At 37.7% G+C, this 26,789-nt stretch overlaps 1 protein-coding gene across 5 annotated transcripts; it reads right to left on the bottom strand.

Moving 5' to 3' along the window:
• Positions 1–306: 306 nt before the first annotated feature.
• Positions 307–26,193, bottom strand: LOC755220 (protein FAM124A). 5 transcript variants are annotated; one of them, XM_011683660.2, is made up of 3 exons: positions 26,088–26,193; positions 4,549–4,613; positions 307–3,738 (listed from the first exon to the last, which is right to left on the bottom strand). In XM_011683660.2, the coding sequence occupies exons 1-3, from the start codon at positions 26,123–26,125 to the stop codon at positions 2,816–2,818; spliced, it is 1,026 nt and encodes a 341-aa protein (XP_011681962.2). In that variant the 5' UTR covers positions 26,126–26,193; the 3' UTR covers positions 307–2,815. The 5 variants fall into 5 exon arrangements, with proteins under 5 accessions (XP_011681962.2, XP_030837411.1, XP_001188911.3 ...); XM_030981551.1 differs by lacking the exon at positions 26,088–26,193 and adding an exon at positions 23,735–23,966; XM_001188911.4 differs by lacking the exon at positions 26,088–26,193 and adding an exon at positions 14,626–15,954.
• Positions 26,194–26,789: the final 596 nt, after the last annotated feature.

The following is a 26,789-nucleotide window of genomic DNA, read 5'->3' as shown; positions in this document are numbered from 1 at the left end:
TTCTTCCTTCCTTCCTTCCTTCTGTTCTTTCACTCAATATTTGTTTCTTTTTTCATCATTCAATTTTGGGGCACGAGCCCATAAAGGTCTGGATCCCCCCCCCCCCTCCTATTTACAAATAAATTGTAGTTCACTTGTCTAATCCTATCTCTATCTATCTTCTGTATTTACCTCTTGTCCAAGGCATGCACACAAATCTGCTATATGCCATACCGCAGCTTAGGTTAGTTACAAACGAATTTATATTGCTTTATTCGAGCCCCACAGAGTTCTACTTGATGAAATAAACATTAACAAGCGAACATGTAAAGTATTACATTGTATCCGATATTTATTATCAAAGACATACAAAAACATAAAAAATGAAAAGTTGAAAGGAAAATGCTGATTGTTTGGCGGGTTTGAAGATAATGTTACCTCATCCAAACATACAATATTTCTTACGTTTGGTTGATTTACGCATGGAAATAAACGAAGCCGTGAACACCTTTTTCTTGTTTTAATGAATACTATGTGTAAGGTTTCACATGGTTATCTAGCTGTCTATATTAGATATATATATATATTTTATATAAATTACAATTATTTGCAACGAATGGCAATACGAGACCTTACTTAAAACCCTTAAATACCGCCGTTTATTTAGGACTTAGACTGCAAGATACTATATAACTCAAACGTTTGCAATTCATCAACAATTCTGACTTCGTCATTTTTACACATATAGCCGTGCGAATAAACGACTTTGTAAGTTAATGCCATTGATTAAAACTTCTTTTTTTTCTTTTTCAAAAATAGTGTAAAATGCACTTTTGATGAATTCCAGTTCCAAATTCTGGCCCATTTTCATGAAATTGTGATATCTCTTGAATTTTAATGGAAACATGAACGTTATATTTTTTAAGATAAGACAAAAAGTACATACTGTTTTGTTTTACTTGCATGGCATTATTCCAGCATATAACAAAATGTATACACCTTTTTTGTTTCTGTGAAGCATTGGATCGTTTACTTTCTACTCTATTGTCGTTTACGGAGCTAACCAAAATGGAAGTTAAATACATTGATATTAACAATTGCGTTTCCGAATCTATATCAATTTTCTTCTCAAAAAACTTTTCAAAAAAATCATATTCCTCGTTTCGAAAGACCTCTGGTAGATCGGCTTATTTTATTTATCTTGCTCGTCGTTTCTTTGTACAAACGAGGAAATAAAGGAAGATAAACGAAGTGGCAAGTGACATGCGATAGATTAACGAAAAGCATACTTCAATTAAAATTAATACCAGCCTATAGGTCATAGACATGCGTATTCACAAAACATACGTTTTAAAAATTAAATTTCCATATAATAAGAACACACGATGGACTTAATAATAATCATGCTGTTATCATATTAAAGTTAATCTTCCACATATATAATATTAAACATGAAAATATAATTATCCAAGCAATTGATAATCGAGTCAACATCTTGTCACACCTACATAACTTTTATCGCAATAAAATAATTATCAGCTTTTAACAAGAATGGTAATATCTTTAGAACTCATTCATCATGGCTTACTTTTTATCTCTGTGACGATCTGAACATTTATAACTTAAAATATTGATTTGATTTGGCTCGTAACTGAATATGTATGATTATTATGATGCTACGGTGCAACCTGATAAATATTACGAGCATTTAACTAGTCACTTGGTATGCTTGGAGTGACTAGTTGTTTGTCCGTTACAAAAAGCAGTAATGACACACCATAAATTCGGAATAATTTTCTTGTACCTCTTTTCTCGAAGTAATTGTGAGTATTATGGTTTATTCTTGATACATAAAGTTTATAATTATCTTCTCAGAACTTAATTCATCAATCTAAAGAGTCAAAGAGATGATCAATAAAGTTCTGAGAAGATATCAACTTTATCTGTCAAGAATAAACAATTTGGTCATAATCATTTCTTTGAAAAGAGGCAAAAAAAAATCAAGCTTTATGGGCAACAGTGTATAAAATATTTCCTCTTCAGGTGACACATTCTATTCAAAATTAAATATAATGAATTTAGTCAAATCCTTTATTTAAAAAATCTACATTGAAATGAACCAAGATATTGGTGCTGGTATTGTAACAGTTTGGCAAAATACATTTTGAATATCTGATAGTCAAAATTAATTATCATTTTCACGAGGTAAAAAAAATAGAAATCTGCAGCGCTGCAGCATGACCTTATCCACGGACCTTTATCAAGTTCTGTTAAGAACGTTGATGGTCATCACGACAAAATTGTGTTTCACTAGTTATTTTGTTTATACCTTATGACATGATAGTTGTCACAATCCCTATCAATTTTATATTTTGTAATATTCACCTCCCCCCCCCCCCTCCTTTCCTTCAATGAATGCGAGTTGAATTTGTTTCTGGTTTGCAGCTAGAATTAGACAGTCAAACTTCCCTGCAGTCATGTTACAATACTTATTGTACATGGCGACTTTATTACTGGCTCGATATAATTGTATATTCAAATACCTCATTTCAATATTCTAATTGGGTTAGAAAAACAAATAATTATTTTCAAAAAGACAATAGATCACATATTTGAGTACCTTTCATGCCACATGCACGTAGTATACCAATGTAGTTTATACTGAAGGCTTCTTGGCTAATAGGGATTTCATTGAGTATGCACCGAACTTACATGAGTGAAATTTGTTCAGCATTGACTTATTTTTCTTCAGCTAGGAAATCGTATATCGTCAGATTAGGTCTCGGTAATATCAAATTTATTCTCTTGTTTATTACATTTCTGTCTTTATCAGAGGTTACTGCGAGTCTTCTTCCTCTTCCACTTCATCCTGGACAGTCTGTAAGGTTTGCCTGACCTTGGGTTTCATTGCCTTCGGAGCAATCAATTGCTGCAGGACGTCCACGGACTGTCTCCTGGGTGTGAGGGCGCTGTTGTTATTTGTTCCTATTTTCTTGGTTACCAGGATAAGTGTTACATTGCCATCAGGATCTGTGGTTTGCCACCTCTGTGGACTGATCGGCGAGCAAGAATTTGGAAGCAATGGCACAAGCTCACCAACCTCGCGCACCTTGAACTGCAGAAACGAAGTGTAAAGCGGTCTTACCGAATAGTCCTCAGGTATCCTCTTAAGCGCGAACTGGATGTCTGAAGAGTCTCTTGAGTGCGTTACAAAGTAACAGAAGTCCTCTCTTTGATACTCCACTTTTCGATTAAGCACTAGGGTATAGAACCTGATCATGTCTTCCCAGTTCTCTCGACTCGCGTATAGCATAAACCTGAGATGTTCTTTGCCGTAGTGGACTTGTCTCACCGCCCACAGGGGCATGTCCTGCTCGGTGGTATAGAAGTTCTGAAAGTTAGGCTCACAGAGGTAGTACTTCCCCGGAACCCGCGAGTTGTGGTGGTACTTCCAAGGTTTCCTCGCAAGGAATTCCTGCGCTGTGGATATCCTCCTGTCATCAACATCCTCATCGATGTGGAGGAACAACATAACGGACAATGCGGGGAAGACGTCTCTGGCGCCACCATTGGCTTTGTTGAATTGTCCGTTGGGTCGGCTGCGTTCTGCGATGTTGAACATCTTGAAAGAATGGTCGAAGTGTTTGACAAGCGGATGGATGAGTTTCCGAAGCTTGATACTCTCTCCAGGATCAGTAACAAAGTGGAGTGTGATTCCATAAGGATCTCTCGTCAAGTCTCCATCATTGGATTCATCGCCTGAAAGGTGTGAGCGAAAATCAAAGATATTGTAATGGTTTTATTTGTCTATTTAAGAAAGATAATGTTTAAGAGAATGATTTCGTATATAGTGCCATTCGACTCTGAGTGCATTCTCAAAGCATTTTACAAACAGAAGTAATATACATATTTTAAACAGAGAGCATATTGAATATTGAAATATTACAACTATATGTTTAGCATTATCAGAGGCCTACATATTGAACTATTTGACTATTTCATAATTTATATGTATCAATTTTGGAACAATTGGGAATCCACAATTTTTTACGTCGAATGTATTATCTATATTTCATCTTTAAAGTAAGGACTTCGCACTCCACTTTAAATAGATTATATACTGTTTTCTTGATTTGTAACAAATGTTTGTAATTAAATTCAAAGATGTTTTCTCGTACGGTGTATATATTCATTGAAGTATTAACAGTCGTATCACTTAAATGTTATGCATAATTTATGTCCAAACCGATCTAATTATAAGGTTATCTCAGAGAAAATATCCGGGAAGGCAAACCAATCAATCGAGGTTCAAGACAAATGATATAGATCTGCTTTTAAATTATAATTATACATTTACCGTTTTTATTCCTCGCTCGTGCCCCCAAATTGAATGGGGAAAAGAGAAAGAAATATTGAGGGAGGGTCATAGTTGCCCACATTGTTTGAACATATTTTTGAATTTTGAAAATGAAGATTTGTGAATTGCCCCCCCCCCCCCCCCCCCCCCCCCCCCCCCCCACTGAAATCGCAACCATATGGGGGCAAAGTTTACACTCTCTCGATACTTACTGGACACACTGGATCCTGATGGGGAGGACATGCCGAATTGGGGTGACGCCGGATCTATCGGCATCCTGCAAGACAGAAGGGAAAACAAGACACAAATTAGAAATAAACATTTTGATAACAAATAGTGGTATCCTGTATTTCAATACATCATTACATCACATTGTTCTTATTAATTAATTTAATAAAGTATAAGGTATGCTCCAAATGTTACCAAATATTGTATTATTCAAATGTTAACATAAATTGTCAAAGAATTTCATTCTATATGATGCTGGTTCAATGCAAGTTCTGGAAGGGTAGCTTGAAACGGTCATCAGATTTTACTGAATTATCCATGATGTGGTTGACAACGTATGGGACAAAATAGCTTGGACTTGAATAACGTTTTTCATGGGGAAACATCGGGAGTTTTAGTTTGGCTATGGTTTAGCTAAATGGCTGATTGGCTCAAAGTAGAGTTGGCTGGTCTCCCACTCGTCATCATTAAACGTTCATCAACGTTTCCCGTTCTACTGGTCTTTTGTTTTCAATATATTCGGGTATGACTGAGTGCATAGCTCATGATTCTTTGTGCAGTGTGCTGGTGATGCCTGACCTTTGACATGTTACCAACCTGAGGAGGAATCGGCCATTTTATCATGTTTATAGAGAGCTCAAATCTTATCGAATCAATTCACTTTTCGGCGATTCCTAACAGAACATACCACCTGAGGTTACTTTGGGCACATTTAGACACTTCATCGTTAATTATCTTGTTTGAAAATTCAGTCCCTCCTCTTGAAAATTTGTATACGGATTTTAAGAGACTGTGAACAACGAAGTAGCTCCCTTGTGTGTATATAGCATGTTCCATCTTTCAGTAACATGACATCGTTATCAGAGTAATTACCCAATCATTATTAGGCTGTCCAACACTTTAGATGAAACCATTACTCTCTCTCTCTCTCTCTCTCTCTCTCTCTCTCTAAGTGCCATATCGTTTGACTTTGGCGATCATGCTGTTCCACAACCCTCGGCTCCTAGCCATTACTCAACTAATACAATTCAGTGATTAGATACGTCACAATCCAGTGTAAATCCAGTGTAAATACAGCAGGTAGAAAATAATCTGAAATCTTCTTCCGTTGATGAAAGTGGCATCTCAGCATTTTCAGCTTTACAGATGAAAGATTTCAACAAGTTCCAAGAAGAAATATAATTATACAGTTTGATATATCTGCAGAAAGCGCATTTCAAAAAGCTTGTAACCTTCTTCGAGATAAAACTTCGAATGAAAATAGGGCAAACCATTGACCTATACTCTCCTTTTGTCATTCTCTGTTCACTTTCCCAAAGGAATTCTTCTAAATTATCTTTCGTCAAGTTTAGAACGGTGTGATCTATTAAGGTGAAAGTATACCCCGACCTTTTCATCGATATTGTACTTTTACGACTTAAAAGAAACTTCAGCTTGGTATGAAGCTTGCATTGTACTTTAACAATGTTGGATTGAACAACCCAATAAAATACAATACCAATACAACCTCTGCCCCCTCGTGTATCGAAACAGGGGAATTAACAAGGATTGGGGGTAGAGGATTGGGGGTAAAAATCGTTTTTATTGAAACTTAGATCGATGAGGAGAAGTCAAGTGTGACAACGGTGCCATGCTAACACCCAGATCATGGACCTACCTTAGTAGATCAGGAACCGAGACTAGTTTGTTATGTTGTGGTGTATTATGGGGCAAGAAACAGAGGGGCACAAGCAATAAGACATGGGGCGCACCGCTCTTACTACGAGGTGAATAAGCCATTTCCAGAATGGTTGCATAAATAAGTAGTTGGCAATGTTACAGTATAGCGACATGAAACCCCTTACATCAAGAGTAAAACATGTTTTGGTAATTGGTACAAAATTTAAAACCATAAATCAGATGTATAGTCACAACAAAAGTCTATGACCATCTACTCAAAATGGTTAATGTGAATTTTAATATCCAGTTATCTGAATCAAATCCTATTGAAAGTTTTTCGTATATTCATGAGTGCGTGAGCGTTCTGTAAGGATTTGAACCTACACCCTTCACGTTTATCACTACTCCATGAAGTCACCAAAGAACCCTCAAACTCTATACCTACTTATCAAATATCCATGTATTATTGATTCCGCACTATTTAACTTCGGCTGTCGCCCCTGGTTCGACCCACACTTCCCATTAATCCCATTAAAACCATACCCCTCCCAGCTAGGGCGTTTTGCTCCATCGACCATCAATTATCTCCAATCTCATTGTCTCTTCTTTCCTCATTGATGATAAATACTAAGAAGCCATCCATACCAAGACAAGAGAGACAGTTTAATGGCACCAAGCTATGATACCCCTGTAAAATCGATCTTCATTTCAGCTAAGTCGATGGTAATAAGTGATGCGTAAATGAGTGAATAATAGATTGAAAGTTAGAGCTGGACCCCTGGTTCCATGCAGCATTAAACAAAGGATAGAAACTAAATAAGGTTCTCAAAACTTGATCAATCAGAAATCATTGTAGTTTAAATTCCTTCCACCACTGAACGTGTCAAACGAGAGTTGTTTTCCCCCATTTTTGTTTGTTGTTGTTGTTGTTGTTGTTGTTGCTGTAAGGCTTTTGAAAACTTATCAAAATACACATTTAACTATCCAGACTTTACCGCTAAATAGTTACGTTATAAGATAGTAAGTTAGAAAAGAAGTACGAGAAACATTGGTAGGCCATGACTATGAATATGTGTAACTTTATATTTATTACTTTATGAGGGGGAATAAACAAAATAGAGAAATAGAGGAACCTAAATAAAGAGTACAGTGATGGTACTTGTGTATGTAGTGCTGTTGCGATCAATAGCCACTTAAGAGAAAATCATTTGGCAGCTGGATAGAGATGAAGTAGAAGAGAAATGAAAAATTATGAGAATGATTATTAAGTTGCATACCTTTGCGTTTTGGAAGGCGTTTGTGGTGGCATATCCAGGGAGTATACCCTTGTAATGAAACTTGATTGGTTTCTCACTAAAGATGTGATGATAAACAAGAATATCCCTCAAGAAGAGACAACTCGTAAACGCTCAAAGTAACCTCCTAACATCGAAATACTATGTTCATATTACCGACCTGAGTGGTGTGAAAACAGAACAAAACTTTGGAAGTGGTGGAACGCGAAATGAAAAGCTTCTGTCTTAGAAGACCCGAAGTAACAATAAATTAAAAAGACATAAGCTATACGACGAAATTTCTCAATGAAATGAACTGGTAAACGTTAAAAGGAACTTTTTGACATCGAAAGGATCGTTGCAGATGGCGGAAAGGTAAAAACGAACGAAACTTCGGAAGTGTTCAAACGCGGGATGCTAAATATCAACCGCCCTCGACAAGAAGATTCGACGACAACTTCTCTCAAGAATATGCAACTTGTAAATTCTCGAATTCGCTTTTTAACATTAGAAATAATGTACTACAGCAAGCGGAGTGGTTTAAAATATGGAGCGAAACTTCGATAGTGACAAATGTCGATCAGACAACTCAGCCACCATCTGAGCTAGAATCCAAGACGAAACTTAGTAAACATCACCAAAATCTTTCTTTTATACCACACACATTTCATTCCAATTGATTTGTGTTACGTTTTAGCCCACATTAACACGATTAAAGCACGCTACGTTTCATAGAAACTTGACATTATATTATTGCTCGTTCGATTGCAGAACAATACCAATCAATGAAACTCTCGTAAATTGATGTCGTCATTGTGTCTTTTGGCATCCCTCTTGGCATAGTTGGAGTGCTTCTGAGAAACGAGAGTAATCAGAGGACATGATTGGTCAGAGCATGATGGTGATGATGGTGATGATGGTGGTGGTAGTGGTGATGATGAGGATGGTGATGATGGTGATGATGGTGATGATGATGATGATGGTGGTGATAGTGGTGATGATGGTGATGATGATGGTGATGATGGTGGTGATGATATGATGATTATGATGATGGTGATGATGGTGATGATGATGGTGATGATGGTGATGATGGTGGTGATAGTGGTGATGATGGTGATGATGATGGTGATGATGGTGGTGATGATATGATGATTATGATGATGGTGATGATGGTGATGATGGTGGTGATGATGGTGATGATGGTGGTGATAGTGGTGATGATGAGGATGGTGATGATGATGGTGATGATGGTGATGATGAGGATGGTGATGATGATGGTGATGATGGTGATGATGGTGGTGATAGTGGTGATGGTGATGATGATGGTGATGATGGTGATGATGGTGATGATGGTGGTGATAGTGGTGATGATGATGATGATTATGATGGTGATGATGATGATTATGATGGTGATGATGATGGTGATGATGGTGATGATGGTGGTGATGATGATGGTGGTGATGATGGTGGTGATGATGGTGGTGATGGTGTTGATGATGGTGTTGATGATGGTGTTGATGATGAGGATGGTGATGATGATGGTGATGATGGTGATGATGGTGGTGATGATATGATGATTATGATGATGGTGATGATGGTGATGATGGTGATGATGGTGGTGATAGTGGTGATGGTGATGATGATGGTGATGATGGTGATGATGGTGATGATGGTGGTGATAGTGGTGATGATGATGATGATGATTATGATGGTGATGATGCTGATTATGATGGTGATGATGATGGTGATGATGGTGATGATGAGGATGGTGATGATGATGGTGATGATGGTGATGATGGTGGTGATAGTGGTGATGGTGATGATGATGGTGATGATGGTGATGATGGTGATGATAGTGGTGATGATGATGATGATTATGATGGTGATGATGACGATTATGATGGTGATGATGATGGTGATGATGGTGATGATGGTGGTGATGATGATGGTGGTGATGGTGATGATGATGGTGTTGATGATGGTGTTGATGATGAGGATGGTGATGATGATGGTGATGATGGTGATGATGGTGGTGATGATATGATGATTATGATGATGGTGATGATGGTGATGATGGTGATGATGGTGGTGATAGTGGTGATGGTGATGATGATGGTGATGATGGTGATGATGGTGATGATGGTGATGATGGTGGTGATAGTGGTGATAGTGGTGATGATGATGATGGTGATGGTGATGATGATGATTATGATGGTGATGATGATGGTGATGATGGTGATGATGGTGGTGATGATGATGGTGGTGATGATGGTGGTGATGGTGTTGATGATGGTGTTGATGATGAGGATGGTGATGATGATGGTGATGATGATGGTGATGATGGTGATGATGGTGGTGATGATATGATGATTATGATGATGGTGATGATGGTGATGATGGTGGTGATAGTGGTGATGGTGATGATGATGGTGATGATGGTGATGATGGTGATGATGGTGGTGATAGTGGTGATGATGATGATGATTATGATGGTGATGATGATGATTATGATGGTGATGATGATGGTGATGATGGTGATGATGGTGGTGATGATGATGGTGGTGATGATGGTGGTGATGATGGTGGTGATGGTGTTGATGATGGTGTTGATGATGAGGATGGTGATGATGATGGTGATGATGATGGTGATGATGGTGATGATGGTGGTGATGATATGATGATTATGATGATGGTGATGATGGTGGTGATGATGGTGATGATGATGATGATGCTGATGATGCTGATGATGAGGATAATGAGGATGGTGATGATGATGATGTGGATGTGTCGGGGTTCACTTTAAAAAAAAATTAAGAGAACATGATCAAGAGAAGAAAAGAAACAGCTGAGAAAGAAAAGATGACCAACATGACCAAGGAGAGTTCCCCGCAAATCAGCATGGATCAACAGTTGTTTTTTAATCCATTTTAGTAACATGGAAGAGATTATGATAAAGAAAAAAGATTACTTGTCGGGTCTTGTAATTTCCCTCAGCCTCACATGGTAGTTGGAAGATGATTCTTCCCTCTTCCCTCTCTCGAGGGGGGGGGGGAGGGGTGGGTGGTTGTTACCATGGACCACACCAATAAAGCGAAAGGGCTTTGAGTCCAATGCTTTGTAAATTCACCTATGACAGCTACAGGTATACAACCCAATTAATCAATTCTACTAATATTGATCTGCCAAATACGCTGTAAGCTTCGTTGGTTTCTGAGTGATTTCACCAGAACACTATAAATCATGAAGATTAACAACGCTTCATGATGCGTGACACAGCGTTTTGTCTTAACAAGTATTCGAATATCATAATTCTTGTGATCCTTCGTGTTTTGTCTTGTATCATTCTTTATTTCCTTCCATCCGTTCCTTCCTTCACATAGTTTATTTTTTTACTTGTCTTCCTTATTCAGTTCCTTTTTCTTTTCTTTCCTTCTCTTTCCTACCCGGCTGTAACTAGTAACTATTGATCACCCGATGCCTAACCACGAACGTATCTAATCTACCCCTCAACTGCATGAAAAGTTTAACTTTGTTTTACGTGAAATACCTCTCCAAACTTTGTTTAGTGGAGGTGACGTGGTCTACCATTTAAGAACCCGGACTGTGAACCACTAGGTACGGGGTACGAATCTGCATTTGCCACTCTCGACCCAAGTGCAGCAAGTGTGTATTATTACCTGGTAGGATTTATTCCTTGAATAAACTGGGCGATATGGCTGCTAGAGCTAAAGTCGGGGTAACAATATCCAAAGTCCTTTGGAAGCGCATACAGATGTCATATGCATATAGGAGAGCTGCATATTATAATTAGAATTAAATCAAATGTGATTCTGCAGTCTTAATCAATTCTTTGATATACTCATGGCCACTATGAGATAGCTGACAGAAGAGAACGCCATGCTTATACAATCATGTAAGTTTGTTGATAGTAAGCTTTCCACACTGCGAATGTAAATACACTGCCGTAGGTGGCGCCACATGTCTTCCAAATTTGTATTTCAGTTGTCAATAACAATGGGGATAATAGTACTATTCTCCTGACAGATGGTCCTATGTAAATGTAAATTGATCGATAGACAAACGTCAGACTTGCATACATACACGAGTATGTGTTATGTGAGTATAGCAAAGACGTACAATAGATTTAGTAAAGTAACGTAGTAAAATAACGTGTATAATATGATAGTATTTTGACGGTGTTTTCAAGCAAGGTTTAATGATGATGTTTGATGATTGTGTTACCTGACTGATAAGAAAGCATGTAAGCAACCAAGGGATCGACGGCTTTAAGTCTTCTCCGAGGGACTTGATAGTGAGGATAAATGCCTTGCAAAAGGGCATGAGCACGTCGATTTGGTTTCGAACATGGGGTCTCCGGTTTCGGGACCACAGCTTCACCACTGAGCCATAACACCTCCTCAAAATATTTTTGTTTAAAGAACTTGCCTTACGAGGCATAAAATACTAATAACAATGAATTATATAAAACTATATGTGTATGTTTTGGAATTACAGAATTGAAACATATATTATGATAAACTTAAATAAAACTGGTTATGAGGAGCATATAACTGAACACTTTCATGTGAAGGTGTCGTGATGTAGTGGTTCTTTGACTCTCAATTCAAGGGTTGAAGGTTCGAATCCCAGCACTCACGTCCTTGATACTAATAATACTAATAAAATGGGTGCTTATAAAGCGCTTTCCACCGAAGTCTCTAAGCGCTATGGATGTATACTAATCCAAATTTGCCACCATCCACCCTGGTGTAAATGGGTACCTGGCAATTGCAAGAGTAATAATAGTTGCAGGTCCCTCAGGGAGAACAGCATTGATGCTGAGGTGGCTTCCCTGTTTTAAACAAAATTACTAATCATCAATTACTATACCTGGATAAATTGATTACCAAATAATAATGACGTTGGTTCATCTGACGTCATTTCACGCTATGAGGCGACAGTGATTATTCTCGACGGCAATAATTATGTAATCCACGAAACAGCGCCAACACTTCATGTTTTGCTGTCTAAATCTTCATGGTCACTGCGTTGTATAACAATCCATAACTAAATCGGGGTTTGAATCTATATTAACGATGACAATCATGATAATGCGAAACTATTGCTAAAATAGTGCCTTTGTACAGGTGTCTCCGAACTGTTAACCACGGGGTTCTAATCCCTGTCGCAGCAATGATGTCCTTTGGCAAGACATTAATCCACCTTTGCACATTCTACGCAGGTGAGGTAAATGGGTACCAGGAAGCCATGCTAAAGCCACCCAATCATTGCAGGGCGCCAGGAGAGCCCAGTTTGACAGACATACAAGAACCCATTGTTATTAGTATGATGATGATGATGATTAGGTTTGACTCTAGCTTTAAAATCCTCGACATGATGGCAACATGCACGTTCCTTGTTATCGAAGTTCCTGCATGAATTACAAGCTTCAAAAGTATCGACGAACACTCAAGAAAGATGGACAAGTATGCCCTTCAATTATTCAATTCTTGAAAAATCAAAACTCCATTTCTTTGGTGAACGATATAGTAACATGTTTCGACAGGGAACACAATCACTTGCTAACAGTATCTCCGAAATCAATGAAATGTCCCGGAATTCAGGTTTGAGAGCTTGAAGTGGAGGACATTACTCTCGCCTTCGGCTTTCCAATGAAAAGAATCGTCTTTTTGCAAATTACCTAAATCTCCTAAAGCTCTTCGACAGTCTTGACTTAGAGTTAGAACCCCGTCGTTTATATTTTGTAAACATCTGATCAATTATTGCACAGCTATGCCTTTCCAATATCCTCAGCCGCTCAATCGGATTTACGGGGCTTGACTTTGACAATGAAAGTATTGAACGAAACTACTTCAAAGGTAACGGTGTGTACTTATGAAAAGCCAGCACCCTTGACCATGGTCAGCCAGCAGGGAGGTGGACGGTGGTCAAAATCCTCTTTTCTAAGATAATCCTTAGTGTAAGGTTCTGACCAAGTTTGACCTTATTAGCGGAAGGAGGATAAAGATAATGTCACAATAGAGCTTGCAAACTTGGAGATAATTCGTCTTTTACGATTGTTCGTGTAAATCCTCTAACGCCTTAATTGATCCAGTGACTCAGAGAGGATCCTAATAGTAAGGTCTTCCGACCCGAAACGATAAGACACAACTCAACATCACCTGATAGACCAGCAAGTAGGTAGATCTAAGTCTCGGTTGTTTAAGAGACATTGGTCGATTGGTCCATAATACTCCAATCAGTAGAATGCAATCTTGAAGCATGACTTGGACACATACAATTTTGAACTATAACTTTCTTTTTTCTCAACTATATTTCCTTAAGCTAAGAATCAACTACAAACGAATCTCTTAAAAAAGTCATCTGCTTTTTTGTGGCACTGACCATAAAACTTGCTTTATATCTTGTATGTTTTATGTAATCTATTTTTCCTTTGTATATATTGCTTTTATATGGTTCAAGGAATTTAATTAAATTTGTTTAAATTTCAACCATACTTAGTCTTCGTATTAGCCCTTTACATGTGAATATTGCACTGTTAATCACTCTCAGAACTGAGTCCAACTGATCATCTGTTATATTGTAATCGGCAGCAGTCTTAAACTTAACAAAAGTGCAGAAGCCGAGTGGACGACTTTATACACAGACAGGGGAAGACGTCGAATTATGTAATACGTGAATCTGAATAGCGTCTAAATATTAAAAATGATAAAAGATATTTGTAGTTTTTAAGAAAGCCTTAAGAAAAAATTAAAGAATAAAAGTGATCGAAAGACAAAAATAAAAATATTTTGAAAATGAAGTTGTTGGTTTTTTCTAATAATAAAATAGCCTTAAGACGAAAATGGAAAAATTATGGAAGTAATGAGATTGTTTTTTTTTCTGATTCATACTTATCCATCCCACGAGATGCTTAAGGCGCTGAACAACATACTTACATCATTACAAAGTGTAGAAAGTTTCGTATGAAGACAAAGTATACATGGCATATACAGGAGTATATTAGATTGCATTCGGCTAAACAAATACATTCGAGGAATCTGATACAATATTTTGTTTAAAGTGAGAAAATGGAGTTTGATGATTTCAAAATGGATGGATACATACTGATTATGATCTTGAGTTGCATGATGTATGGAGGAGAAACCAGTTCCACAGCAGGATATATACTCATAGAGGAGTCGCTTCCTCTTCTCCTCCTCAAGTCGTCTTGATCGGGATGGCATCTTTAGGTTTGATCCGATGATCCCATGAACCAACTCAACCCATGGAATCTGGATTCTTTGATAGTTCTTGAATCCCAGTATTTGTCAGAGGCACTCTTATAACACGCAAAAGAGTCTGACAGTAAACTCACTTCTCAGACCTATATAAACCTAATAGATGTACAATGAACTGTAAACCACGACATGCAGTCCTTTAGTCCTGTGTGCACTTTGACAGTTCTTTCATAGTTCCTGGACTCTCTGGTTTGGAGAATATACTGCTCAGAGAAGGCCTTACAACACGAAAGGGGATCCTGCTCTGGTCCGACCTACAAAAGGCCTATACGTAACAGATGATTTAATGTCCTAGAAGTACGGAGAGAATCACAAAGAAGAAATCTTGTCCAATCAATCTCGCTGATAAGACCGAATATGTTCGAATCCATTATTGGTATTCCGTTTGATCCGATGAGTCCATATCTTGTTGAAATGTCTTGTCAGTTTACATCCAGCGGAAACATACCGTCATGTATCCTATAGTTAAGACACTGCTCTAGTAATGTTTCAGCTGCCACATTTAAAATACGATGGCGGCTTCGGACTAGCAATCAATACACGGATACCTTATCCCATTAGGCGGTTGACCGAATTTAAAGTATCCTTTTCATCCAACGGCTCCACAAACTAGACCAACGAACGCCTTACAGGAAAGCGACACATAACCGAGTTCGTTTCAAGATCAAAATGTTGCTCTCTGCGAATATCGAAATGGGCCTCACCCAAACATTGCCCTTCTCCAGCTTATTCAAAGAGGAATGTTCGTGACGGGTTTTTTTATGAGACAACCGTTGAGTCATTCATTGGTAATATTGAGTTCCATTGGTGATGATGATAATAATAGCCCGCGGCCGGCTAGGTGGACTACTAATCAATCGATCCGTGGAGTGTAGAATCACAAAAGGTGTACACGAAAGCTCCCATTGATTTATGACGTATCGGTGAGCATTGAGAATGAACAGGAAGTCTGCTTCATATTCCTCTACTCATGATGATATTTATTGTCGGGACACAACAAGACAAGAATCCATTTATTAGTATACAATCAATTCATACTAAAAAAAAATGAAGACGATAACTGCATGTAAAATGTCGCTCTATAAACCACACCGACGTCAATCGTATTCATAAATCGTTTAGCTCCTACGATGATGAGCAGAATCACTAAAAAAATCCTCAGTTGTCGTGATAATAAGCATACTGTAACACTTCAAGTAATGCAAACTTATATTTTCTCGTTGTTCAAGCAATTTTCTGTACTAGTATCAACAAGAGTTCCTTTTCATTCTGTAAGAAAATATTGAAATAGTTCGTCCATGCCATAACCATGGAGCTTCAGCCTCATAACTCCATCTTGGTATAATTATTATCAATGCTATTACCTATCCTGCAACAATTATAAGAAACTGGTCTCACTCTGTAGTGACGATCAGCTCTTTGTTTATAACACCGTGTCTTTGATATATATGGCGTCCGCGCCTGCACTGGATCATTGGAGAGTGCTCCTGAAGTACAACAAGAAATTAAAGTAAATTTCTATCCTGTTTCTACCACTGTGTTTTCATAAGACTAGGTGGCCGAAGTATTCGAAGTCGAAACAAAACCTCATAAATAAAGATTTCTATTTCACGGTTGTAACCAGAATGGGTGTTGTTTTTCATCCACGCGATAGCCGGAACCTAAACAAAGTATCATTTGTCTCAAACAAAATAGATTGTTTTATTTCTCTCGGCCATTAGAAATAAATTCCACAGGAAAAAGACACCACAGTCTCTGACCACGCGTTTGCAGGTATCACTATGAACATGACAGACAAAGAGAGCGGATAAAATATACAGTTCCTCAGGTAGACAAAGGAACATTCCTTCACTGCTATTGTGTAAAACAGGTGTCATATGCATATTCACCTGTTCTACACATTTTTACATAATAGCAGAGAAGGGATGTTCCTTTGTCTACCTGAGGAACTGTATATTTTGTCCGCCTTCTTTGTCTGTCATGTTCATAGTGTATTCGATGTCTGTAAACAATAGAGGCGATTTCTCTTCAAAAGTAGTTGCGTTTTAAAAGAATTTGTCATTTCCTGTCTTCATCAATTCCTAGAATAATTATGTTTTTATCTCTTCTTTCACCTCAACATGACAAATAATACGACAGATATTTGCAAATCCAAGGACCTCTGTGACCAATATTGTACATTACTCCATAATCTATATTACAGGCATTACGTACCCTTTTCTTCAAATCTGTGTCAGCAATGCTTCTTCTTTATGGAGACAGTCAATACGAGATATTAAACTACGTCCACGGCGATGTTCATTGTGTTTTTTTTAGAGATTCATCCTAAACAAATAACCATGGTAACGCATTCCAAAATGTCCACCTGTAGATAACACATGTGTTAGATATCGGAAACAGAAATATAACCACTGCTGCCTGCGAATCATTCACCATCAGAGCTAGAGACGTATCGAAGGCAACAGTATTCTGCTCCCATCGTAATTAGGAAAACTGAAGCAAAATCAAAACACTGCCGATTTCACTTTTTCATCAACGCAAAATAACGATGACTTCTTGCTAGATCAATCTAGTGTCCTTGGTTCCCTTGGAGAAAAATCATAGAGTCTCGACACAACATGTCTACTATGACAATGATTAACATGACAATCATACATTTTCACGCTGTCGCAATTAATGATTCAGAGCAATTTGTATAAAATGACCACGAAAGATACTCTGGTAGAATCTAAACCCGTCTCATCGTTGTCTCATTATTCTCTTGTCTGTCCGCATGGAGCAAGGTTTGGAGAATGCCTGTATGCTTTCAGCTCCATTGGTGTTTCATATTTGCTTTAATAACGCCGATCGATTTTCATCACAGGGTACACACACACGCACACGCGCACACTCAGACACGCACCCTCACGTACGCACACCGACGCGGGACAATGAATGGATCACTTATCACATTTCATCGCAGCCACAAAAAAGGCGTTCCTGAACAAGTTCGCCGGGTAATTATTGCTCATCTACCAGAAGCAATTTAAATTTGTCTCTCCTAATTGATGCATGACCAATTACCAATGTAAATTTTCAATTCAGTAGAAGGGCGTTGTTTCAAACGTGATTCGTGCCCGTCGGTTAGCGTGTAATAGTTACTATGAGAAGAGTTATCCAGTTGAAGAATTGTATTTTAATCACGACGTGTGCTTTCAGTACTCATACTTAGCATTTCTCGACATTTGGATCAACAGGTTATCTAATTAATCGATAGCATTCCAAACAAAGGCGAAACTAATTAATATTCTACACGACATAAATGAAATGCTTTATGTGAAGCTGTGAGCTACCGGCTGTGTATGTTTCACTTCTATATGTAATACTTCTCAGCTCTTTTGGTAACGAGATGACGATCGAGAGGCAGCTTTCAAAATGCTACCATTTTTACCAATAAATGAAACTCGCTTCGAAACCTAAAATGCTCACAGGTTCCCGAGTAATAGTAGCTTCAAAACATGTATTCAATTGTTGCCATTAAATGTCAATTCTTTTGAAATACCATGCTCCAAGCGTCTAAAATTATGGATCACAATCACGGCTTTAGTATTCAATACCAGATGTATCTGGTCTTCACCGTCAGCAGGTGTCCGTATTTTTGATGCGAAAACACCTGTTATCAGCTTCGAGAACGTCAAAAACTACAAACATCACACCATCCACAGATATTAATTGAAATCCAAGACATGAATCCAAACGATTCTTTAAAGAAGTTTATGAAGACTGTATCCTTCTCTTGCAGGGAAAGCATCCTGGAACAGCCTCGCGATTTAGCATCTCATCAACAGCTAAATCCACAGGATTCATATCATACCCCACCATACTCACACACGAGATGGAACGACATGGAGGAGAAACGAATCGGATGCTGATGATGATGTTGGAAGCGATGACGTGGCAAGCTTACTTGACCCGCATCTCACCCGTGATGACGAGATGCACAAAGAACCTCCAATCTCCCTCCACGCACGGGGGTTTCAGGAGCAATCACCCTTTATTAACATATTCAGGCCCAGGGGGCAGGGACTGTGCATTACAATAGCATCATCTATGCAGCACCCATTCAACATCCATTCTTCATCCATGAAGCAAGGAAGTACTTTAAGCCTCCCTCCTCTTCGTACATGCGAGAGGAGGTCGTTGACTTATTTGTTATTTTCTGCTATTTTACTTTACAATGCTACAATAAATTGCTGGAGCGAAATAGCATCCATCTCCTTTATCATTATGTTGTCGATGATTTTCATATCATTTTGCAAGACTATTCTCAATTTTAATTATTCTATTTTGAAATATACATATCAAAGTCGTCGTTATTGTGCAATCAAATTTGAAAGAGGCATAGTTGCGCTGAGTTCATCAAAATAACACTTCCGATTTAATTTCTTTTTCATTCTCATGCTTTCTCGGAACAATAAAAAGCATAGGGAAAATCAATTTTAATTCGTAACGGTAAGCATTGTATTTGTACCAAGGAAGAATATCCCTAAAAGTCAGCTATCAACATTTTTAAATACGTTCAAAAGTATTTCATCCAAACGTGGCCACTCACGTATCTTCACATTAGCATTGAATAAATAAATCTGTGAAATAGATACGACGATACCTAATAGTGCCTTCTTTGAGAGGGGTGAAAGGTGCCGGGATTGCATTTTGATTAAAGAAGGCTATTTTCGATGAAGAAACGCAAGAGAACATGAACTTAACGCATCGTGAATGTTCAAACATTATGCTCACAAAAGAAAATATCCTTGCGCCCTTCGTCTTGACTCTTTCACCTTTCAAATCATTGTTAACAATGGAAACTAATCATAGCATAAATCATCATTTCTTTGTCATCTGTCAAACACGTTTGCACAAATCGAACTCCCGAATCGGTGTTTGAAACGCTTCTTGAACAGGACATAAATTGATCCCAACCGCATACGAGGTGAGCTCCGAGAATAACATGAATGAAAGAAGCTATAGCTAGGTTCAAACGGGACCGTCGTAGCTCAAACATAAATTGTTCTACACCTCAAAGTTTTAAACAACGATCCTATTACACCGACCAGGGTTCACACGGGACCGAAACAGTTTAAAACTACAACCCGATCCGGGCAAGCAACTGTAACTACAAGCTGGCGTAACCTCGATGTTATGCGTCCACACTTAACTTCGAGTGAGGACACCTGCTGCACAACGAGTTTCATCTCCACGGTCCCTAACTATAAGATAACTTCTGTCGTGTAAACCTTACTAATGATTCCTCATGTTACGTATTTAAACATGATTACGATGACCTTCTCCAAACCACAGGCAATAACAAACGTAAAGCAATCCCAATCAATTAAGACAATTATCAAAATGACACACGTCACGCTTCAAGGTATGTGAAACATAAGTCACAAAAAGCAGAAAGGGTTTTGATAAACTTGACCAACGAGATTGTAACTCTGATGGATATCAATTGTAATCCAAAGCAATATCTTGTCATGTTTCTTTTAACCGCTGACCGTTAACGATGATATTGATCGTCTGCTCTAACCCATAAAAATGTCTCCCCTCACACCACGGAAAAACAACTTCGTAAAAACGATTAAGTGAAAGGGATCCTCAATGGCGAAGTTGGAAAAAGGATTTGGAAATCCCCAGGAAAAGTTCAACTCTCAATAAGCGATGAGTATTGTATCATCGTTTGTCCTCCAGCATCGCTTCTAAATAAATCACATTTATACTTGCTATCTAGCAAAACTCTGGAAATTTAGGTCTCCACGTCCTCATCAATTAAACGTTAAACGTTTGTTAATGTCTAAAATTGCCTATGAATTGAAACGAAGAAAAAACAAACAATCAACTCCTTAATCTGAAAAGAGATCTCGTAAAAAGTATAGATTTCTAATAATGTTAAAATACGGCATAAAACTTTACACATATACCTTCAAAAAAAAGAGGATCAAAAGAAATAATTTTCAAAAACTGGACTTAATCAGTGATTACAGTAAGTGCTCACTGTATAGTAAAAGTCTGGAAACAGTCTCCTTCTCCTTCTGCTTCTTCTCCTTCTTCTTCTGCTTCTTCTTTTTTTTTTTCTTCTTCTTCTTCTTCTTCTTCTTCTTCCTCCTCTTCTTCCTCTCTTCTTCTTCTTCTTCTTCTTCTTCTTCTTCTTCTTCTTCTTCTTCTCCTCTTCTTCTTCTTCCTCCTTCCTCTTCTTCTTCTTCTTCTTCTTTTTCTTCTTCTTCTTCTCCTTCTTCTACTTTTCTTCTCCTTCCACTTATTCTTCTTCTCCTAATGTTATGTTTGGGTACTTTTATATCAACCAGGGACCGAAGAGAGATCACTATAGCAGAAAACTTCAGTTCATATCAATAACCAGCAAAGCATTCGCATCCTTCTACAATTGTATCATGACTAAGCCAACCTGAACCAGCATATAGAATGATTGAAGAGGTTTGTTAGAAAGATCAATGGATGGATTTTATGGTTTCGGTTGCTAAATAAAGGTCCAACATGAATGTATTTCCATGGCCTCCCAAACACACAATACAAGCCTTTGTTCATTTCGTTTAACCAAGAAGGGGATACGAGGCGAGAAGTAGTTCAGAGTCTGCAGCCCCCCCCCCCCCCCGAGAATCTTAAAACCGAAAATAAGTTGACAAACGCTTGCTTATAATCAGGCAGCAAGCTGGCTTTATACACATAGGTATTTTTAATGTTATCTATAACATCTTGACGACGACACGAAAAGTTTTACTCACTCGCTTCGCTTGGTCGCAACATTTTACAGAGAGGAAAGTTGATATTCGGGCAACAGATGGCTGCCCCTTGGCAGAAATGTACGTGTATGCCTATGTAAAAACCATGATGTACTAATTATTGTGTCCACCATGGTAAAAACAAAACTTCTCAACTTTTGCTCTTGCCAATTTATACAAGTTCCCCCGATCATAATAATTGATGGCGTGGACATAATAATGGCACTTGAAATCTAAATTCAAATCCATTATTGATCGTTACGCTTTACATTTTAATTCAACGTATGGAACTTGAAATTAAATGTTAACAGAACTATGCTTTTAGCTGAGATTGTTTACTATTTTTTTATTTATTTTGCTTCCTTAATACACATGTGATACGAAAAAAACTCAGACGATATGATATATAGAGTAGAACCACTCTGTTGGTAAACATGAAATAATAGTCGTTAACCATTAAGTGATGGGTGCCTACAACTCCACAAATGAAAATAGATATCAATTAATAATAACAATTCCTACCTTGGATCGGATAAGTTCCTTTTTGAGCTAAAGGGTAATTAGTCCTCGTTACCTCATACTCTGAATGATAATAAAATCATTTACAAGTAAGTGGCAGAGGTTTAATCGATTGTTCATTTCTTTTCATTTCTTTCGTTTCATCAATTTATTTTTATTCCACCGCCGGGATAATTTAGGAGATAAAGATCAGACTATCTTCTAACAATGGTTATAAGCATTGAATTGGAACGTTATTACTCGCTGGGCGGTGGATCTTTTGTAAGACTCGATAATTATTATTGTAAACCTTGGATCCCGGCCTTAACATGATCTTCACCTGTTTACCTGTATCCAGTAATCAAACATTTACCTTCAAAAGGCAATATCTCCATGCATCATAACACGAACATTCATTTTGTAGATCAATGTTTACATAGGTATTTATACGATAGTATCACAATCACCCTGAGTGTTTCATGTTCAATTATATAAAAAGGAACGAAAAGTTCCTCATCTAGATGTAAAATGCTTTGAAATAAAATTGTATCCAATTTGGGTGAAAATATACTGGTGGTCTGAGATTAGACATGTAATTACAATCTGAAACGTATATCAAATATAAGTATGAAATGAAAACAACCAAGGAATATCCTTCCACTGAAAAATCACACAAGTTTTGTACAAATTGAAAACAAATCTTACGTTTTCGAGAGAGTAGATAGGAGAGCATGAAGATAAAACTCAAATTCCGATGAATTGTTTTTATGGACGAATAACGTAATTTCTATAGTGGTTAATTGTATCCTTAATTTAACAAACGTTAACACATTATGCATCGGTATGGAATTCACCATTGTTTCCATATATGACATGTATACACTTGAAAATGGATACATGGAGTTAGGCCCTTTTAGAATAAAAATATCTCTAGTAAACACATAACACAAAACACATTCGACTCACATCTAACACATTATGCGTTGGTATGGAATTTATACTTGTTTCCATATATGAGATGTATATATACACTTGAAAATGGAAACGTGGAGTTAGGCCCTTTTAGAATGAAAATATCCACATTTAACACCTGACCCACAGCTGGAACAAAATGTAAAATGGCTCTTGTATTTCATAGAATTCGGTTCTCTTTGAAGTGAGTTACTAAGGGGGTACGTGCACGTTCCAACAACGGGATATAGTTCAACTATGAAATTAAATAGTATTATTCAAATCAGGGTGAAACTATCTACACAGGGATTTCACACGCAGAGATAGTGAACTAGCGTAATAGAATTCCATGAATCAAATCCCAGATTTATTGTGTTTGTGTTCTGAATTGACTGATATTCAACCATGTTAACAACATGCAGACCAAGTATAGGATACTGGGTTGGGTTAAAGCATAATACGCAGACCAAGCACGAAGAAACTGCTCACGCCTTCCAGCAAAATAAGAGTTCAGTAGCTACATGAACTATCAACTTTTATAAATTTGATATGTTATAGAAAGAAGACAGATCCTGGTAAATTGCAAAACCTAATAGACCTTTCCATGACCTCAATGACATTGTTTGACGATTCGCATGTATACAAATGACGTATTTTATGGTAAATTTCTCTTGCATTTGCATTTGCACGGCGTTAAATATAAACTGTACTTACTTGTAACACTTCATTCATCGTAAACAAAGAAATGTCGTCTGCTATACCATGGCTACAGCGTTCTACCAACCAATGTGTCCACCAACAAGCACTGAATTCTTGTACTATACGATGCTTCCTGCACAGATCTACTCTCATCTACCCGAGAAAGCACAAGACAGTATTTCAAAGACGACCTATAAACTGCGAGAATAGGCCGCGCCAAAATGAACATCGGTGCATTTTGCTCGAATCAGACGACGACATAGGTACGGGTTTAATCCCTACACCAGTGTTTATGGTAGAAGCTAAATGTGATGCACTTCTAGCCGTATAAAGCATCGGAAGGACTTAATAAGACAGACAAGTTCTTGTAAACGTAGCTTCTTACATCACCTCCCAGGTCTACAAAGCAAACGACTAGATTCACCTCAAAATAAATATGTGTTCTCTTGACTGTATTGTTCTTTTATTGACTTCCGAGTGAAAGTACAAATGGGTAGGTCTACTAAATATGTTTGTAAGAAGGGGAAAGGGGGAGAGGTGCGACGTGTTTAGTGGTATGTTTGATGATGTGCTCAAATGATTTTCTTACGGACATGAGCTCCTCGTGACCCCACATTTAAGGAATAAATGAGATTTTGTAGAGACACTCAGATAGAGGCGACAAGATAGGGAGGGAGAGAGAGAGAAAGTGAGTGAGGAACACATCGACATTGGAAAAGTAAGTGAGAGTACGATATCAACCGGTGTATATGAATATAGAAACAGATAAAGAGACAAACAAACGGTTAGAAAAACCTAGGCCTTCATACCCATGAAAGACAGACAAAGGGATAAATATACATGATAAAGTTTCTGATATAAATATGAAGAGGTCGAGAGAGGAAGAATGGTCAAATGAAACTGAAATATTTCAAAATGGCGGGCTCAGAAATTGAATATGAAATAAAATGATTTACAAAAGAACACTTATCTCAGTGATAACATTATGCAAAATAAAAACATTCTTTCCTGGTGTTCTGATTAGAAGACTAGGGGGGAGGGGGCTAAATGGACCATTTATCGAATTCCCAGTTCCCAGATTCGTCGCCAATAACAGACAGAAGTCCCACTTCATTATATCTTGCTTGTTGATGATCTTGAGTTGAAGCCGTAAAGCAGCTTGCCCTTTGTGTCCAGTATTTGTCTTCCTCTCTTCCATCACTACAAGCTAACAAGTGGTTTCCATTTCAATATCCCTCTCTCACCCAGTTAACCCTCATCATCAATGAGAGACACTTTTGAGAGACCGGGTAAAGAAAGAGGGGTGCCCTTACATGCTAAACAAGTGCTTTTGTAAATTTCGCACGACGGTGTGATCTGGTTTGGGGTGGTTTACAAACAAGTTTCTCCGAGCTACCGAGAGAAAATTCTGCAGAAAAAGCATTGTTACTGATGTCTCATAATGAATCAATTATACGTCTTGGTGGAATCGTATTTACCATTGACTGTCCGCGTCACGGGATTCCATAAACAAGTTGTGGGCTGGGATGATTTACACAAACAATTATTATGCATTCCAAGTATTGTTGATAGGTAATCTCTTGATTTCGAGAAAGGGAAATTGGCTTCTTTTTTATTGTATGGTCAGAATGGGTTATGGGGGGTACGAATGTACAACCAAAATTGGTTAATTAATCAATTGGTCGATATAAATGTGTACTCAAACAAATATTCAGCTAATTAGATGGGGAAATGGGGCAACAATAGAATGAATAAAATTTATATTTGGATTTGGAGAAAATCTAAAGAAAAATCATTATCATTGCCGTGTCAAAATGAATCAGTTAGTATATTGATGGAATCGAATGTGATGTTGACCATCATAAACTTTTCCATGCTATCTGCGTAAACTTTTGTGAACTGGTAAAACCTAAATCATGAAATTGCCGGCAGAGAAAATGTACACATACTTGAATTACTATGCAATCCAAGTATAGTTGACAACTAATAACTTGAATTCAAAAGAGGAAAATTAGCTCATTTTGATTTGAAGGTCGGGGATTAGATAGGAAGAACGTTTAGACGCCCAAAACGTCCATAATAATTCACTAAAATAATGTTGTCAGGAGCTCTGTGTATCAGAGTAACATTTATTTAGCATTACGAAAGTAACTAAGGAACCCCAAAATCGTTATACTTTGTTTGAATGAATAACTTTATGAAACTAAATGTACCTGGTTATCGTATTAATTTCTTTTACAACAACAAAAAACATTGTCAGTAACCTTTCTTGGTCTAATTATTTTGCCATGGCTGTAGATAAATGTCCATACCAATGCGATGAACACAAATTGAGCTGAACTAAATTAATTATCAATGTAATACTTACAAATAAGATTCCTCCGTCTTTGTGAGAAAGGGGTCCATTCTTAATCACAGTAAGCAGTTAAAACATAGTAAAATGCAAGAAAATCAAGCAATATCTTGGATGGCATCCATGGCTTCGTTTCAAGGCGTGGTCCTTCTCTGCAGTATGTTAACATAATTATGGCATTAAACATAATGGAGCGAGTCAGCAGCAGCAGCAGTAACTCAACACTTCAAGTGAGTTTCTGTAAAAAAAAAACTCTCAAAATTTAAACCTCAGTCACACTTCCAAAACAACTCGAGACCGACTTTTACCCGGCCGATTCTTTGCCGTATAGGGGTAATGAAGCTCTTTCGGTGTCGGTCAGGTGTCGAACTTGTTGGTGTGACTGAAGCATTGGAAGCTTTCCATTCCTAACTTCAGCAACAAAGAACAGAAGCGGGTCCTTTGATGTGCACTAAGACTGGATAAATAGACCTAGTAAATCGAAGCATAGTATACAGGTTATACATGTAGGATCTTAAATCAATTTCAGCTGTAACCGATCTCCAACACTTGATCCGATAATGAGACCCGATGTCAATGACTACAAGGTCAGAATTGCCAAGGAAAAAAAGAGTTAATGTTTTTTTTAATGTTTCAATTCGTGGTATTCTTTATGGTAAACGGCATGAATAATTAAACACTTCTTTCACTTAATGTGCAATAGAACATTAGTCAATA

Source organism: Strongylocentrotus purpuratus, unplaced genomic scaffold (assembly GCF_000002235.5).
Source record: "Strongylocentrotus purpuratus isolate Spur 01 unplaced genomic scaffold, Spur_5.0 spur5_scaffold_12, whole genome shotgun sequence".
In the NCBI taxonomy this organism is placed as follows: Eukaryota; Metazoa; Echinodermata; class Echinoidea; order Camarodonta; family Strongylocentrotidae; genus Strongylocentrotus; species Strongylocentrotus purpuratus.
This window is presented reverse-complemented; position numbering and strand designations above follow the sequence as displayed.

Excerpts from the sequence above, each read along its gene's own strand:
- LOC755220 (XM_001188911.4), bottom strand. The coding sequence starts at position 14,744 with ATGCCATCCCGATCAAGACGACTTGAGGAGGAGAAGAGGAAGCGACTC. Across the intron at positions 4,614-14,625 it reads GCAACTCAAGATCATAATCA|GATGCCGATAGATCCGGCGT; the intron begins GTATGTATCCAT and ends TCTGTCTTGCAG. Across the intron at positions 3,739-4,548 it reads ATCAGGATCCAGTGTGTCCA|GCGATGAATCCAATGATGGA; the intron begins GTAAGTATCGAG and ends CACACCTTTCAG.